Raw genomic sequence first — 16,643 nt, 5'->3', positions numbered from 1 at the left:
GACCATGAACATAGCTTGCAAATTTTTCTTTAGAAGATTCACGATGTCCAGATCTGATTTGTATCTTATAAAATCCTTTATTGTAGTTCTTCATAGACATATCTTTCTACTTTAGGTTCTACAACTTCTTAAACAATTCGAGTTCATAAGATCTTTAGTAATGAATTTAGCCTTCAATCTACAAACTTATTTAAAAAAGTATTATGTTGAAAAGTTTAAGCTCAATTGTGATCATCATCAAAAATCAGACAAGGGTAAATATATCTTAGAGAGCCAAAATTCTTATTACTCACTTAAGAACTAACTCTCATTATCTTTATTATGAACTAAGCGTTGGAAAAGACCAAAGGGAGCTTATTTATTGCACTTGTGAAAGAGTAGAAACAAAAAAGCATTTCATCTTAGAGTGTGATGTCATCAAGAACATTTAATTTCTTGACAACTATGTTTTGGGTTAATTTATTCATCAAAAAGACAATTGCAAATTTAAGAACATTCATCATAAAATTGCATTAAAAAAAAAAACCCAAATGCAAAAATAAATTTGTAAGACAATATGCCCCATAGACTCTCTTTAACCTCATAAACATAACAATAATTCATGTGGTTCTTTCCATCTAAAGTTTTTAAACATGAGGGCAACTCCAAACAGCAACAAACACACAACCTAATCCAAACCATTAATACCCCTTAGCTAGTGAAAAAGTCATCACACCCTAAATTAAAGGCGCACCATCCAAATAGATAAACCCCACTTTTCGATAGGAACATACCACCTTCCAAAATCCTCCACAAGCAAAATGAGATGCCACGTCAGCCTGCACTACATTTCAAACATCACCCAAAAGATACGCCCACGCATATGCTCCAGCTTCGACCCGGTCAAATTTCCCCGTTTCCATCGCCTCACGGCATTGTCGTCATCGTCAGCTTTCCCGTCACAAGGCTTAAATGACACCATAGAACCAACGCGATTCCTGATATTGCAAATTTTCTATCCAGAGTACGGATTCTTATTGATAAACAAGAAGAATACAGATTCAAAAACAATGGGCGCAGGTGAGGAAGGAAGCCCTCTTTTGCCCAAGCAGGAAGAGTCTGGTAAGGAGGAAAATATTCCCAAGCAAGAAGAAGGAGCAGAATGGACCGTCGATGGCCTACCGCTGGGTCATGGAAATGTCGTAGGAGCACCTGTTTCTCGCTCTCAGTGGGATTCTTCCCTTTTTGCCTGTCTTGGAAGAAATGATGAATTCTGCAGCAGCGATCTTGAAGTCTGTAAGTTCTAATTCATTTGATGGAATCTTGATTTTAACATAGAAGGGATGCAGAGAATTTCCCCAAATTTCATCATATTATCTTAATTTGTCTATCTTTTTCTGTGGGAACGGCTTTAATTACTAGTTTTTGGAGGTTTATGTTATCTAGTGTCTAGATCTGCTAGAATCGCGCGTGTATTATGTAGATTTGGAAATTTAGATTTCAAATGAGATTACATAGCCTTGATTCGATACACATATTAGGGTCAGGAAATGATAACTTGATCTCGTCGGATGGTTGGTTTATTTAGTTTTTGCAACCGTGGTGAAGCTCAAACCCTCGTTGGACCTTTTTATCTGGAAATCAGAGTATTTATTGCTGTCAATTCTAGATCCAGCAGTTTGTTTAGTTTCTTAGCTTGCGAATTTCATATTGGATATAGACATTAAAAATCTACCTTTATTTTATGAGCATTATACGCGCTTTTGAATTTTTTTAGAATATTTATTATAAACAATCATGGATCTGCTCAGAAGGCGGTCAGGATATTTTCTAAACTCCTCAGCTTTGATCTTGGATATAAACATTGAAGATTTATCTTAATTTGGAGGGCGATTTTTTAGATTTGGGAACTTGAAAGTAGAGTACCATTTGTCTTGAAAGTTATTTAAATTAGTGTATGAAGATTTGGAAATTCGGAAATGTAATAACAAATATTACATTAATTTTGTTTATTTGTGTAATATATATCCTTTGAGGATCCAAAAGAGTTGATTTGAATTTCATATGACAAATATTGAAATGTCTTCGTTATTCACAAAATTAAGAATAAACATGAATTATACATTTTTCGTTGTTTTATAGATTGTTTAGTAGTATAAATTCCCAAAATTTTGAAGAATCACTTCATTTTGGAGAATCCGAATGCGTTTAGTTTGTAGATCGGCAAAAGATGTGTAAACTTGTTCTGCAAATTGGGCAATGCGGAGGATACTGTATTTCTTCTTTTTAGAAATTTTATTTAGGTTTAGTTTGTTTGTCTCCAGAAGACCTGAATGTTTTGGAACGCACAAATTTGGAAATTTGGGCGGGCAGTATTATTTTTCCTTATTGAGATTTTATTTATGTTTGTTTTCAGATATTTGAGTTTGCTTGGAATCTTAGGCTGTGTATGTTGTAAAAATAATTCCTTGTGCAAATTCTGCTAGGGTATCCTTTAAAATGTCTCTACAGCTCCGTGTAATGTGACAGATGTTAAAGTTGTTTTGGCGATTTCATTATTAATTTGCAGAACTGCAGAAAATGTGAGTATTGTTTTTATAATAACATTTTGTTTATGTCTGTTTTCAGATATGTGAGTTTGTTGGAAGTCTTGGAAACTTGGGCAGTGTATTTTTCAAAAAATGCATTCCGGAAATTTTGGCAGTGTTAATATTACATATGTTAGAGTTGTTTTGGAGATTCTCATATGAGAGTGTGTGTTGCCAAATTTAGATAGTGTCTTTTTGAAGAGTTCATTATCAACGATTAAATTATGTATATATATTGAAGCTATTTGATTCTTATTAATAGAATTTGTAAATTATTATATAATTATTTTAAGATTTAACAATTAAAAATATTAAAATATTATATTTAAAATTAATAAAAAAAATTACATATATTAACTATTGTTATATATAAAATCTAAAAACTCTATAAAATCTAAAAAGTCTTTGTAGAAATCCTCTTCTTTCACATTCATATGAACAAATGACTCCTATGAGGACACCTGCTAGTCTTATTTTTTTGAAGAGTTTTGGAAAGATTAATTCGTCCCCTACATGACAATTTTTTGGCAAGTCCACTTACATGTGCTATTTTATCTAAACTTCAAAACTAAAGCATTAAATCTCAGTTTCAACACTTTAGCATTAATAATTTAGATCCCAATTTCAACACTTCAGCATTAAGAATTTTACATTCAGCAAACATGAATTTTTTCTTTAATATTAATAAGACTGGCTAATTTAGATCCCAACTAGACATTTTGTTTACAGTATTACGAATAGTATTTTAAATTGTGGTTTGGCAGAAACCTGAGCAATAGAGTGCTTTTGAACATGCGATTTTATTGGCCCTTAAAGAGCATCTTTTATGTGGAACTAGAGTTGATGCTTCACGATCATATTGCCAGTAGTGGTACCTTTGTAATCCTTACCAATGACGTTTAACAGTTTATTTGTTATTTATGCATATGCGATTAAGAAATTTTCTTGTATGGGATTGGCTGGGGATGGACTTTGTATAACTGTACTAACCAGGCATAGTGTGTTTAATTTTAAGGCCTTTACTATTGTGTACATTATTTAATCAACAAGAAGGGGACATTTTAATTGATGTAGAGAAGTGTCTAGCTAAGATTTTCAACCAGAAGGTCCATGTAAATCAACTTGAAGGGAAAATGAGAAAGTAACAACACATTTTTTTTTCTATTATTTATAATATAGAGTCATTACCAAGTAATACCACATAAACTAAGTTTAAACGAGGAGTATAGTCAACAAACGATCTGTGGTCCGTACAGATATGCAATTAAACATTGGATTATCTAAACAAAAAATCAGATCAGAGCATCAAAAAGGAATAATAACAGCGTTCTTAGATGTCCATCCGGGCTGTCCAAGGCAGGGGACCATTAGACCACCACAGCCTGAGTTCCTCATCCCTGATCACTGTTTTGGATGGTTCATAATTTGTTTCCATAGAAGTGCAGGTGCATGGGGAAAAGCACTGATCATTATGCATGGAGTTCTGCATTCGTTGAACTCCTCCTTGTTTTCAGTAATCACAATTATACTTTTAGCTTCACAAGTCTCAGCTAGTATGTTGACCATTCTGCTCATCCCGGTGTTGCTGATCCTGGGTCTGTACACGGTGGCACTAGTACTAGCTTGACCACCTTCATCAGCTTGCGTGTTTAGTTCCTCTATCTCTTTTTTCAACTTGATTTGTTCCAGCTATCCTTAAGAGTGCCCTCAAGCGAATCCGGTGCATCAGCCTTCACCTCAAATTGAATACATTCTTCTTTTAGCACTTTTGAGCAATCACTTGTTACCCTCAGTGCTTGTCTCGCTTTAACTTTGTAGCTGATGGTAACCTGCAAACAAATTTTATGCATAATGAGTCTCCTCAGAGACTCAGTAAGGATTCTACGCCTATCTTTAAATACATCATCAGTCCTAATTAACCAAATAGACCAAAGCAAATAAGAAGAAAGAATGGCCCAAAATTTATTAAGATGTTTGGGGAGGCCAGGGATGCACCCAGTAATAGGGAAGAATATAGGTAGCTTAGAATCAATCTGGACACCAAACTAGTTCCAAACCCCTTTGGCAAGGTCACATTCAGCAAACAAGTGGGCCATAGTTTCAAGCATGGTGCAGAAGGAACAAGTGAAGGGAAAACCATAAACATTGTTTAGCGGGAGTCTATGAAGCAAGGCTTGCCAAATAGAGAATTGAATCTTAGGTTCTATATTTCGATTCCAGATAGCTGACAAATGTTTGGTCCAATCTTTGGGTTCTAACTTACAATCCCATTTGATGTTAAGATACTCAAAAACTTCATTATTATCAGAGAGCAGTTTGTACAGGTAATTGGCTTTGGTGGAGCAGAGCAGGGAGCCATTTGGCCAACTAAGAAGAGGTAGTCTATCAAGCTCAGGACCACATACTTGGGAAAAGCCAAGCATCTTTCAATACAACATAGGTTCTCTTTTGGGACTGGGGGAGGCTGAACTTAGAGGCTAGGTTCTCCCAAGTGGAAAGGTTATCATTTATAATGAGGTCACTGAAGGAATGAATACCAATTCTGTCCCCGGCCTTGGCTGCACAACCTTGCAGAAGAGAAAGAGGCTTGCCCTTTCTTTCTAGGTTCCACCAGGGAGATTTCTCCCCACATGGTTTGGGTGTCTATCTGTGATTCCAGCCCCTAGCACCCAGTGTCTCACTTTTTCCCATGCTTTCCAAATGGCTTTAAAGACTATCGATCCTTCCTCTTTGATCTTCCATCTTCCTGATAGCAGGTCATCAATTTGCATCCCTTTCCAAGTTTTTCCAATGCACGAAACTCCTCTTGCAATATTATGTCTTTCCAAGGTTCACTTCCTTTTGTGGATCTGGCAATCCATTTGGCTGATGAGTTTGCCAGTGGGGTCTAGCGCTTGGGGGATAAGGTTCCACAAAAAAGGTGGGATATTTCCAACCATAACCCAACGCGGTGCTGAGAGAGCCATTATGTCGTCATTTACAGCTTTTGGATACCAAGGAATGGCTCGAAAGGTGGGGTTACCAATCCTCCAGAATTGCTTTTCAACTACATCTTTTTGGGATTTAGGGTCCTCCTCTGAATCATCCTACAGAAGGAGAATTTAAACCCTAGTTTTTTTGACCAGTGGTTATGCAACCAGTCATTAAGGTAAGATCTAGCTGGTAGTTTCTTAATATCTTGGGTTGCTAGGAATATAGCGGTATCTTTGAGCCTAGCCATTTCATTCTCTATCGCTTTGTTCATCTGAGAATTAGGAACAAGGACATAAGAAAGAGGAGGAATCCTTACCTGAATCTCCTCCTCTTCGAATTTTGCCAACTCCTTGCTCCATTCGTTCAAACTTTGCTCCATCTGGAATAACTTGTTCATTCTTTAACGCCTGGGCAAACAATTTTGACAGAGCCGAGGGATGGGATTAGGAATTCTGATGGTTTGTAACCTACTAAGCAGTACTTCTTGAGAAATACCTCCTGGCAACGAAGTACTCATTAATCCTTCCTACTCTGCGCTGCAATAAATTCTCCAGGGTGGCGGATGTGTGTCGTTTTGCCACCTTGGGTGGCTTACAGTTACCGTACCCTCAAAGGCCAGGTTGCAGAGCAGGCGATGTAATGGTTCCAAAGTAACAACACAGTTGTGGATAAATTCACTAAAATTTAAAAATAAAAAATTAAGAAAGGAGTCTATTAATTTTTTACCAGAATGTGAAAACAATCAATTGTAATGGAAATCAGAATAGCATGATTGGTTCTGGATTATTTTTTGTGATATGTAAGTATAATGTTTAATTTGTTCTGGATAACTTAAACCAAAATAGTAAACTAATGAAACCATAGATAATTTGTTCTGGATAATTTAAACCAAAAAAGTGAACTAATAAAGCCATAGATACTTTTTTGGTATGCTTGTACCATCCTAGTGTAGTGTAACTCTGTGTACATTTTTCAATTAACAAGGAAAAGTGGGCTAAAATTATTTGTTCTAGTTTCTCTAGAGGTCTTTAGCCAAGATTAATTTACTGGAAGGTGCAGATAATCAACTTGAATGGGAAGTTAAAAAAATAAAGAACAAGGTGGTGGATAACTTGAGCAGAAGTAAAACCAAAATGGTATTAGGACAGAGGAATTAATAACCTTATTTTATGTTTTAGAGAGATGAGTCTAGCTTAGAATTTTAACTAGAACTTGAAGTTAAACAACTTCAAGGGAAATACAAAGAATGCATAACAGTTGGTTCTGGATAATATAAATTATTATTTTAAAGCCAAAATAGTATACAGTAGTAAAGGCATTGGTAACCTTGTTTTATTTTTGAAACTGCCAAAGAGTGGTAATTTAGGACTACTTACTTTGCTCCATAAAAACTTGTTGATGGTGGGAAAGTTGCCATTAGATTTTGATTTATATACAGTGGGGCGATGTGGGACTCTTTTCAATGGGGTTCTATCAGACTGTCAGAAGTGGCTGGTCTGGAGAGATGAAATATGAATTGTTAGGATTTTGATTCAAATTAAGACAATCTAAAGAATTTCAGGACTTCACATGGACTTTATTCTACAAGGTTCAAGCTTCTAAGAAGAAAGCATAAACAACTTAATAGTGAAAGTGATACTATCTGCAGAATTTCAAGTGAAAACAGGCTTATACGATTTGTTCTCTGTCATGATTCGTTTTCTTTCCATTTGGGAGCTTGAAAGTATCTTTCCCTGCAACCACACTTCTAAATTTAACGCAAGTTTAAATGTTCATATTTTTGTAGTACAATAGTAGGGATAATTAGGTGTTGATGAGTTGAATATGATTTCTTGTATTCACATGTTTCAGGAGTGTAGAGGCGATCTATAATAGATTAAATGTACTGTTTTTAAATTTTAGGTGATTAGTTAAGCTGCAAGCAGTATACTGGTCTTATTTCATTTTCATTATAAGCTCGTGTTGCCTTCTGGTAGTAAGCACAACTTTTGAAGCTGTATTCTGGTTTGAAATTTTAGAATTTTTTATTGGATTGTTAGAACATTTGACAAGTTTTTCAAATGAAATACACTGTTTATCAAATGAAATACACTTATGATCTCTGTTCTGTCATTTTATACAATTATCCAAGAGTTCAGGTTTCAAGGTTTTATTTACTTTAATTTGGTGCTACATAGGTTGCATAGGCTGATTTCTTTATATTTTGGTTTTACCAAAGAAGCACTATCAATATTTAATATAACCAAACTCTTTCAGGAGACTTAATGATAATTCATTTTTATGGTCAGGCCTACTTGGAACGGTTGCTCCCTGCATGTTATATGGTAGCAATGTTGAAAGGTTGAGCTTAGCTCCTGGGACTTTTGCCAATCATTGCTTGCCATACACCAGCCTTTATCTCCTCGGCAATTTCCTGTTTGGTTGGAATTGTTTGGCTCCATGGTTTTCATATCCCAGCCGTACAGCAATTCGCAGGAAATTTAATCTGGAGGTAATTTTTTTTCATAATCCATGAATGTTTATATTTCCTATGAGAAGTAGCAAGAAAGCATTGATATCGATAAGGTTTCTTCTTTACCATATGTAAGGTTGCCTTGTGGTCTATGTTACCAAATCATCCAACTCAGAATTCTCTCCTACTTCATGTTCCTTATTTCAGCACACACCTTGATGATAGTTTGGTGAAGAGGAATATGATAAATATGAAAGGAAATGTGTTTGGTTAACATGTGTCATACGAGAGAGAACATTTAATCCCATGCAAAATGTTGATCTGCCTCAAATGTTTCTCTCTTTCATACTTGAGGATATTCTTTGTGGCATGTTTTCCATTTTCTATGCTTGTGTATAGAGTTACAACTTAAAAAAAGTTTTCAGCAGAATTTCATGGCTATGCATTTTAAGAGACTAGAGGAATGCATAGCCTTTGCAACCGCTTGTGGAAAAGATTTGAAGTTACTATCCCAAAAATGTGTCCAGCAGAAGCACAATTTTGCATATGATGCTGATAATATTGCACTTATAATAGCAGGACTTACAAGCTAATTTTGATTACTTGAATATTAAAACAAGCTTGGCAGTCTTCCTGATGCTGATTTGACTTCCCAAGTAAATCGAATAATATATCAATTGAACTCACAATTAAATAAGTTTGTGAGTGATTCAATTAGATTATGAGTCAAATACTGGGCTTAAATTTCACACGATTTGAATGGAAAAAAGTAGTACATCCTTTTTCCTTCTGATTGTCAATTTTTTTCTTATGGAAAGAATGCAAAGTTTTTGAATCTTCACATTTAAACCTAATTTCTGCCAGTGCCATGTCATTGCTGTTGATTGTAAGTCTCTTCTCGAAGTTCATTTCTTATCATTTATATGGATAATGGGTTCTATCACCTTTTGTTGAGCTTCTGTGCGTCCAACTCTAGATTGGCTCAGGATCATTGCAGAAATTTAACAAACATGTAAAGAGGAAGCCACAGTCTGGATACTCTGGCAGTTTACCAATTTTTGCCAATGTTCTATTCTCCAGCTTTCTCTTCAGTGTTTGCTAGTATTAATTCTCCTTTCACCTTTTTTCTCAGATTTCTATGGTCTAGGCAGGAAGAATCCAATGTAATGCAACCATATTGATGCTTGTTGCAATATCGTAGCATTATTAACTCACCCAAGTAGTACTTAGAACAGAGCATCCCTATGATTAAGTCTCTTGGGCTAGTCTTATTAGTTATAGTTTCTTACCTGAATATCTTATGGCAAAGTCTCTTGTACTGTACAAAAATTATATACTGCTATTTTGTGTTGCATGGACTTGGTTGGACCGAACCACTATATTCTTATCTATGGCCACTTCTTGTCATTTGTAATTCATGCAGTCTCGTTGGATGTTTCTTCTGGGCACCATCGCACTTTGTTCATACTTCTCATGGAGCATCACATTCATGCACACTTTGTTCTTCTATCCAATACTTTCTTTTTGAGCAAAGTTCTATGACAAAAATTAATATATCCAATGAGTGCAAAATGTGTTCACAAAATCACATTATTATCGATACAATAGTTTGCTGGCAACTATTATGAGGTTATGCTGATTACCTTAAAATGACCATAATCCTTAAATTGTATATTGCAACATTTTGCAACATCTTCCTCTTCCCTAGTTTAGTGAAAGCTTGGGGAGAGGTTCTAATCCTTGAACTCTGTTGCAACTTCTTGCTCGACGTTGAAGGCAATGTTTGTGGCTTTAACTTGACCAAATTAATGACCTCCACTAATTTAATATCTACCTTTTTTGTGCAATTGTGAAGCCATTGTTGTTTTAATATAATAATGACATTTCAATTTGTTATACCGATATTATTATACTATGATAGTGATAAAGATATGCAGAGCTGTTGATTTTAGTCTTGCATTTCGAAACCATTTCAATTGTAATTCAATCTTATATAACTAATGGGGTCTAGGAGTGGGGATTCCTCTAGGATTTAGAGATAGTGTCCCGCATGGGGGTTTGGGGGCAATGCCCATAGTGGGGTTGAGGGCAGCACTCTTCATGGGGGTTTGGGTTCAACTCCCTTAGTGTGTTTTGAGGGTAGTGCCCTTTTGTGAGGGTTTGGGGGCAATTCCTCCATTGGGGTTGAGGGGCAGTGCTACTTGTGGTGTCCAGGGGCAGTACCCCTGGCACATTCCTTTTAACAATATGGGGTGGGCTTCATGTTGCACACTATTTTTACAATTCTATCATTTAAGGAAGAAATTACATCTTTGGTTCATTTATGTTTTTGAAGATTGATATTTTTATTGTAATGGACACCCAGGAATGCCCAAAAGCTGAACCAAGGCTGAATTTATATTAATGCTGAGAATGCTGCAATCAATTACAAAGAGATGTATTCCAAAGGCCAAACCCTAAGGGAATGACGTCTAAAATGTTACAACAGAGAATGAACGTCCTCTATTGCCAAAAGAAGAGAGTGTGATTCATACATCCAAGCTCTTATCAAATGCAAGTCATAATCATCCGATTATCAGCAATATGACTTTCAGCCCTATTTATCCTTTTCTTCATCCTTCTGGAAGGAACTAAAACATTAATTAATTGCAAGAGCTAGAAGCTTCCTCCTTCCAATAATTAATGCGTTCTCTGGAAATTCCTCCCTGGCAATAATAAATTAAATCACGAGAGGCTTCCGTCCTTCCAATAATTAATTCATACCCTAGAAGCTACTCCCTTGTAAATAATTAAATTAATTAAATACAAAGTCACCTTTAATTTTTAATTGAATGACTTTATAAGAAATTAATTTAATTTCTTCTTATCCTCCACTTAGACTTTGGAGAACGTGAAGGCCAAAAGATGAGATCATTACAAATCTGCCCTCTTTGAAATTGCTTGTCCTCAAGCAATTAAGTAACATAATGAACTCCAACCTCCACCTGGATCCGAATTGAAGTAATATGTGATATCCATATTAAACAAACTGCAAATGAACATCATTAAGACCAACCACATGTCCTGCAAGTTAGCTCCCAAAACTTGTGCTAATGAAGTATAAGTCTCGATGTCACTAGAAGGCGGCTCCATAGAAGATCTATGAAACCTCTTCCTCCCAACTGCTGCAACACAAAACTGAATCTTTGTAGATGGTGAAAACTGAGCCCAACTCCACTCAGGCGAATGATCAGCCTCAAACATCAGATTGTCATAAGACAATGTTGTATCCATGTTGAACATAGTACTATCCCAAGAGTGAACATTAACACTTTGTTGATCGATAGTATAATATGACTCTGTCACTATATTGCTCACCTCATTAGCAATAACAAGTGTACTATCATTAGAGCACACATCTACAACCGCATGCTTACTGCCAAACTCCTCGTTGGATGGTTCAACTAACATAGAAGTGGTTGTTGATATGACAGTTCCCTTGCATTCTCCTAATTCCACTATTGCTACATCATCATCCCCTAACAAGGCTTCATATGTGGTCTCTTGACTTTGCACGCATGTCTCTACTGACTCTGCCGAAATGCCCACATCACCAACATAATAGCTGGCTGGCTCTATACGTATCTTGATCCCACCTGAGAAATCGACGACCTTCTGCTCTGGAGCAACATACAAATCGTCAATGTTGATGCCCATCTATCTAGCCATAAGCTGCAACATCATATCCATTCGCCTATTTTGCTCTTGTTGCATCCTATTCTGCTCCTGTTGCATACGTTGCCCCTTCTCTAATGTACCCAATAACTGTCTGAACATCACATCTTGATCTAAACTAATATACATCTTTATCCGGCTATCAATATGATCTCCACAGGATGGCAAGACTTATAGCTGTGATACCACTGTAATGGTTACCCTAGAAATAGCTCTGATACCACTGTAATGGACACCTAGGAATGCCCAAAAGCTGAATCGCAATAATTAATTAAATCACGAGAGGCTTCCGTCCTTCCAATAATTAATTCATACCCTAGAAGCTACTCCCTTGTAAATAATTAAATTAATTAAATACAAAGTCACCTTTAATTTTTAATTGAATGACTTTATAAGAAATTAATTTAATTTCTTCTTATCCTCCACTTAGACTTTGGAGAACGTGAAGGCCAAAAGATGGGATCATTACATTTATTTACTTTTGTTTGGTAGGGATTCCTAAGTTAATGCTTGAGATTTGAAAGAAAAACTCACTAAGTTAGGCAATGTTTGTGGCTTTAACTTGACCAAAATACTGACCTCCACTAATTTGAGATCTACCTTTTACATGCAATTATGAAGCTTGCATTGTTTCAATATAATAAGGACATTTGAATTTGTTATACTGATATGATTATACTATGACAGTGATAAAGATATGCAGAATTGTTGATTTTAGTCTGCATTTCGAAACTGTCTCAATTGTAATTTAATGTTATATAACTAATGGGGTCTAGGAGTGGAGATTCCTCTGGGATTGAGAGATAGTGTTCTGCATGGGGGTTGAGGGCAGCACTCTTCATGGGGGTTTGGGTTCAACTCCCTTAGTGAGGGTTTTGAGGGTTGTGCCCATTTATGAGGGTTTGGGTGCAATTTCTCCATTGGGGTTGAGGGGCAGTGCTACTTGTTAGGTCCAGGGGCAGTACCCCTGGCACATTCTTTTTAACAATATGGGGTGGATTCAAGGGGCAGTGCCCATGTCAGCAAGCTCAAATTAATGTTTTTGAAACAACACAAAACTACATGTTGCACACTATTTTTGCAGTTCTGTCAGTTAAGGAAGAAATTACATCTTTGGCTCATTTATGTTTTCGAAGATTGATATTTTTATTTACTTAGGTTTGGTAGGGAATACTAAGTTAATGCTTGAGACTTGCTGAAATTTGAAAGAAAAACTCATTAAAAGCTCAGCAAGTACTTACCAAAAACTTGGCACAAATCCCTGTAAATTTTTTTTGTGAGTTACTCACCAGACAAAAAAATCTGGTGAGTACTTGCTGTCTTGGCAAGTTATCATATGAAAAATCAGGTGAGTACTCGCTGACTCAGTGAGCACTCATTGAGTCTGTCAACTATGAGCTTTATGATGTTGAGATTTAAGATCCAATTTGACTATATCGTTAGTTTTATTCTTTTACGGGGGCATCACATATATTGAAATTCTGGATCCATGTCAAGTATTAAAGTAAGTTGCTCTGTGGTTTTTAATTTTGTTCTTAAAAATATTGTAAAACCAGGCAGAAGAGGAGGAATTGATACTTTTAGTCCATAGATCTACAGTGGTGTGATTGAAGGGGACAATGCAGATTTGGACCTTCATATTTGATGTTACATCCAAGCTAGGGATTGAGTGTGCTGAATGCTTGGTAAACAGTTTGCCTGAGCTCTGATTTGGTTTATGGTTGGCTGCATTCTGTCTGAAATTGTTTGATGCATTCAATCTACTCAGCTAAACCATTTTTTTCAAATTATGCGGCTACCTGCGGTTTTATATGAGGCTTTGATTATGATGGACAGATGCACAATCAGGTTCATTACAGCTCTTTGGAGTCTCCTTCAAATAGTTGAAGAGATTGACCCATCTTTGTTGCTTGTGGATATTTGGCTGCCAATAGTTTTCCATTTTGTTCTCTTTTCCTTTGTTGTTGATGTGTAGTTGTCATTGTTCTTTCTGAAAAAGTGACTTGTGGGTACAGTAATAATTATTCGTAAGAAAATAACATTCCCTTGTAATTTTTCGTCAAAACAGGGAAGTTGTGAAGCATTTAGCAGGTCATGTGGATGCTGTGGAGGAATTATGGAGGATGATGAACAACGTGAACATTGTGAATCATCTTGTGATTTTGCTACACACTTTTTCTGCCATCGTTGTGCCCTTTGTCAGGAAGGTCGTGAGCTTCGACGAAGGTTGCCTCACCCAGGCTTCAATGGAAGATCTGTCCTGGTCATGCTTCCTCCCGTGGAGCAGATGATGGCCAGAGAAGCATGATTTTCCCTGTAATTTTCTTGGTGGACTTCAATTTATATCCTTGATATTTTCTATTGTTTGTACACACATATAGGAGACGATCTTGAAAACCAGTAGATATGTATTGCATTATGTATTATATTGATTGCCTACTTTATATAAATAAGGCATCAATAATTTGCAGGTTTGGTGTACTTAGCTTTTGTTTGCTTATAATTGTTACATTAAAGGTTGGTAGGATATAAAACAGTAGTCAGAATATATGCTTGTCTTTCATAATTAGACCTGATTGTTTTGCTGAACTAGAACTGCCTTTTTCCAAGATTTTCACCTCTAGATATCTGTTGGAGAATTAAGTGATCATAATAATTTAATGTTTAAGTCACCTCACTTGTAAATTCATGCAGATAAAAGTTTGTTCATTTTTGTGCAAGGTCTTGTAGATGGAATTGTATTGCATTAAATGCTTCAGATGAATCGTCCAAGAATTTTCATGATTCTAGTCATTAAGCCAATAAACAATTCCACTTTATTTCTCTTCATAGCAATCTATTGCCTGTTTCCCGTTACTCGCAACAGGAATGTGAGGGATGTCTAAATTTCTCTTGCTAGTTAGAACACATGTTGATCTTATAATTTTTTTTTGGCCTTAGCCAAGAAAACAAAAATAAAGGAGGAATTTGAAAGGAACCATATAAAAATCTCCTTTTTAGCTACTGATGAAAAAGGGTCATTTTTTTGTCGATTTCTTTGATAATCTTTGAAAATAAAAATGGATCCTTATACAGTTTATGTTAGCATGCAATATATGGTTTACAGATGTCGCTTACAACATACCTAATCACACGAGGCATCTAATTGTATTAGAAATCATAAGACACTCAGTAACCTCTATTTAAAATATAGATGTGCTCCAAAACTAGACCAACTCCACCATTAGTTATATAAAAAAATACCTACTTTAAAATATAAAATTATAAGAATACCAAAGAAAATGTACGTGCTTCAATAAAATGCTAATTTATAAGAATATCCCAGATTTCAACGGAGAGTAATTTTTAGGTAAACTATTGGAACCCTTCAGTTTTAAAAACTAATTAATTTAGCCAATCAGATTTCATTATTTTTTATGATCATGATTTGTTATAAAGTTTAAATCTTTTCTGTATTTATTAAAACAGAAAATGATCATTAATCTTAAATCTTATTGGTTGTAATCATAAAAGGCATTGAGAAAAATAAATATTGTTTGAAAAAATATATATAATTCTATACGGAATATCCAGATATTTCTGTGAGCATTTATTTAATGTTTTTAATATCTGTGTTGTATTAATTACTGTCCACTAAATGTTTTGTTATTACGGAATCAAGTGGAAGCCTGAATACATCTCTGGTTTTGTCGGTAGAACCTTGCTGTTCTTCTCTAGCCTTGAGGATTCAAAGACGTTTAAAACATTTTCACCCCTGCAATGTGGATTCAAGGACGTTTAGAACATTTTCACCCCAGCAATGTTTTGCCAGAGGTGGATTTTGTCGGACTATTTTCATGATAGATCTATTGTCTACAGATTCTGGGTCAAAATTATTGTATTTTTTAAAGATTCAAGCTTTTATATTTGAAAGTTTTCTGAATGTTTTGATGTTGAATGGAGTTCATTAACAAATAGGGGCAAAAAATCCCGCTAAAATCATTTACTTTTTTTTGCTCACTTTGCATCTGGAATGATGGTTTCAGTTTTTCTCCCAAAATGTTATATTTAAAAAAATTACCACCTTGAGTGAAAATCGGCTGCAAAGATGTATATCAATCTTTATTGATAGGGTTTCTGGGTTTTTCTATTTTTGGGGTAAAATTTTATTCTCAACGCAAAACAATATGACATGAAAAAGTGGCATACTCCACCTATTACTGTTATGGAGGAAATAAAATTACTGTAAGTTCACTGGAAACAAATTTTTGCAAATCGGTTTTAATCAAATTAATTTTTTCGTTGAGACTGAATGGTCTCAGCTTGTCACCTCTTCAAGCACCACAAAGGTGTAATTAAATTTATAGAAAATATGGAATCCCACTTCTTGGGCCCATTATAGCATAGAAAATTGGCAAGAAACAAATATGTGCACTGGATCGAATCAGACATTAAGAGAAAAGCATTTTTTTTTAGAGGATCGCTTAGTCTGCCATGCATGCGCCGTTGTCTTCCACAATTTTAGAGGATAATGTAGATGCTGCCACATTCCTTACCATATTAGGTGAGACGCAACATATATCCATGACCTGTATATCGCCCACAAGTGAACGCATGGCAGTTTATTTATTGCCCAAGTTTAAGTTGAGTGCGTAGGCTACTGTTTGCATCGAAGTTTAGATGGCATGCAGTCATCTTTGGTTTCTTTTGATGAGTTGGAGTCTCAGAATCTGAATCAGACAGTAGTAATCAGTCTGACCTCAAAAAATAAGCATTTAAACTTTATACGACCCCAAACAAAAACCATTGAAAGTTTATATGTTCAATGTGCCTCTTGAATTTCATTTTGGCACGCTAAAATGGAAACTTGAAAATAGAGTGCGGAAAACTAATCTAAAAAATAATCGGCTTAGTATGAATTTGTTGTCTGTGTGCTACTTGTCTGTGTGCTACTTTGA

The 16,643-nt window shown here is 35.6% G+C and overlaps 1 protein-coding gene across 1 annotated transcript; it reads left to right on the top strand.

The window, feature by feature from the left end:
- Positions 1 to 913: 913 nt before the first annotated feature.
- LOC149549768 (PLAC8 family protein) lies at positions 914 to 14,426 on the top strand. Its single transcript, XM_089793032.1, has 3 exons — positions 914 to 1,275; positions 7,829 to 8,031; positions 13,775 to 14,426. The coding sequence occupies exons 1-3, from the start codon at positions 1,050 to 1,052 to the stop codon at positions 14,012 to 14,014; spliced, it is 669 nt and encodes a 222-aa protein (XP_089649158.1). The 5' UTR covers positions 914 to 1,049; the 3' UTR covers positions 14,015 to 14,426.
- Positions 14,427 to 16,643: the final 2,217 nt, after the last annotated feature.

This window comes from Cupressus sempervirens, chromosome 7, assembly GCF_028749045.1.
Source record: "Cupressus sempervirens isolate cs-2001-9-10 chromosome 7, ASM2874904v1, whole genome shotgun sequence".
In the NCBI taxonomy this organism is placed as follows: domain Eukaryota; kingdom Viridiplantae; phylum Streptophyta; class Pinopsida; order Cupressales; family Cupressaceae; genus Cupressus; species Cupressus sempervirens.
Note: the sequence above shows the minus strand (reverse complement) of the source record. Positions and strands in the feature narration are given on the sequence as shown.

Bases quoted from the DNA above. Each gene is read 5' to 3' on its own strand.
- LOC149549768 (XM_089793032.1), top strand. From the start codon at position 1,050: ATGGGCGCAGGTGAGGAAGGAAGCCCTCTTTTGCCCAAGCAGGAAGAG. The intron at 1,276-7,828 runs GTAAGTTCTAAT...TTTTATGGTCAG, and splicing joins CAGCAGCGATCTTGAAGTCT to GCCTACTTGGAACGGTTGCT. The intron at 8,032-13,774 runs GTAATTTTTTTT...TCGTCAAAACAG, and splicing joins GCAGGAAATTTAATCTGGAG to GGAAGTTGTGAAGCATTTAG.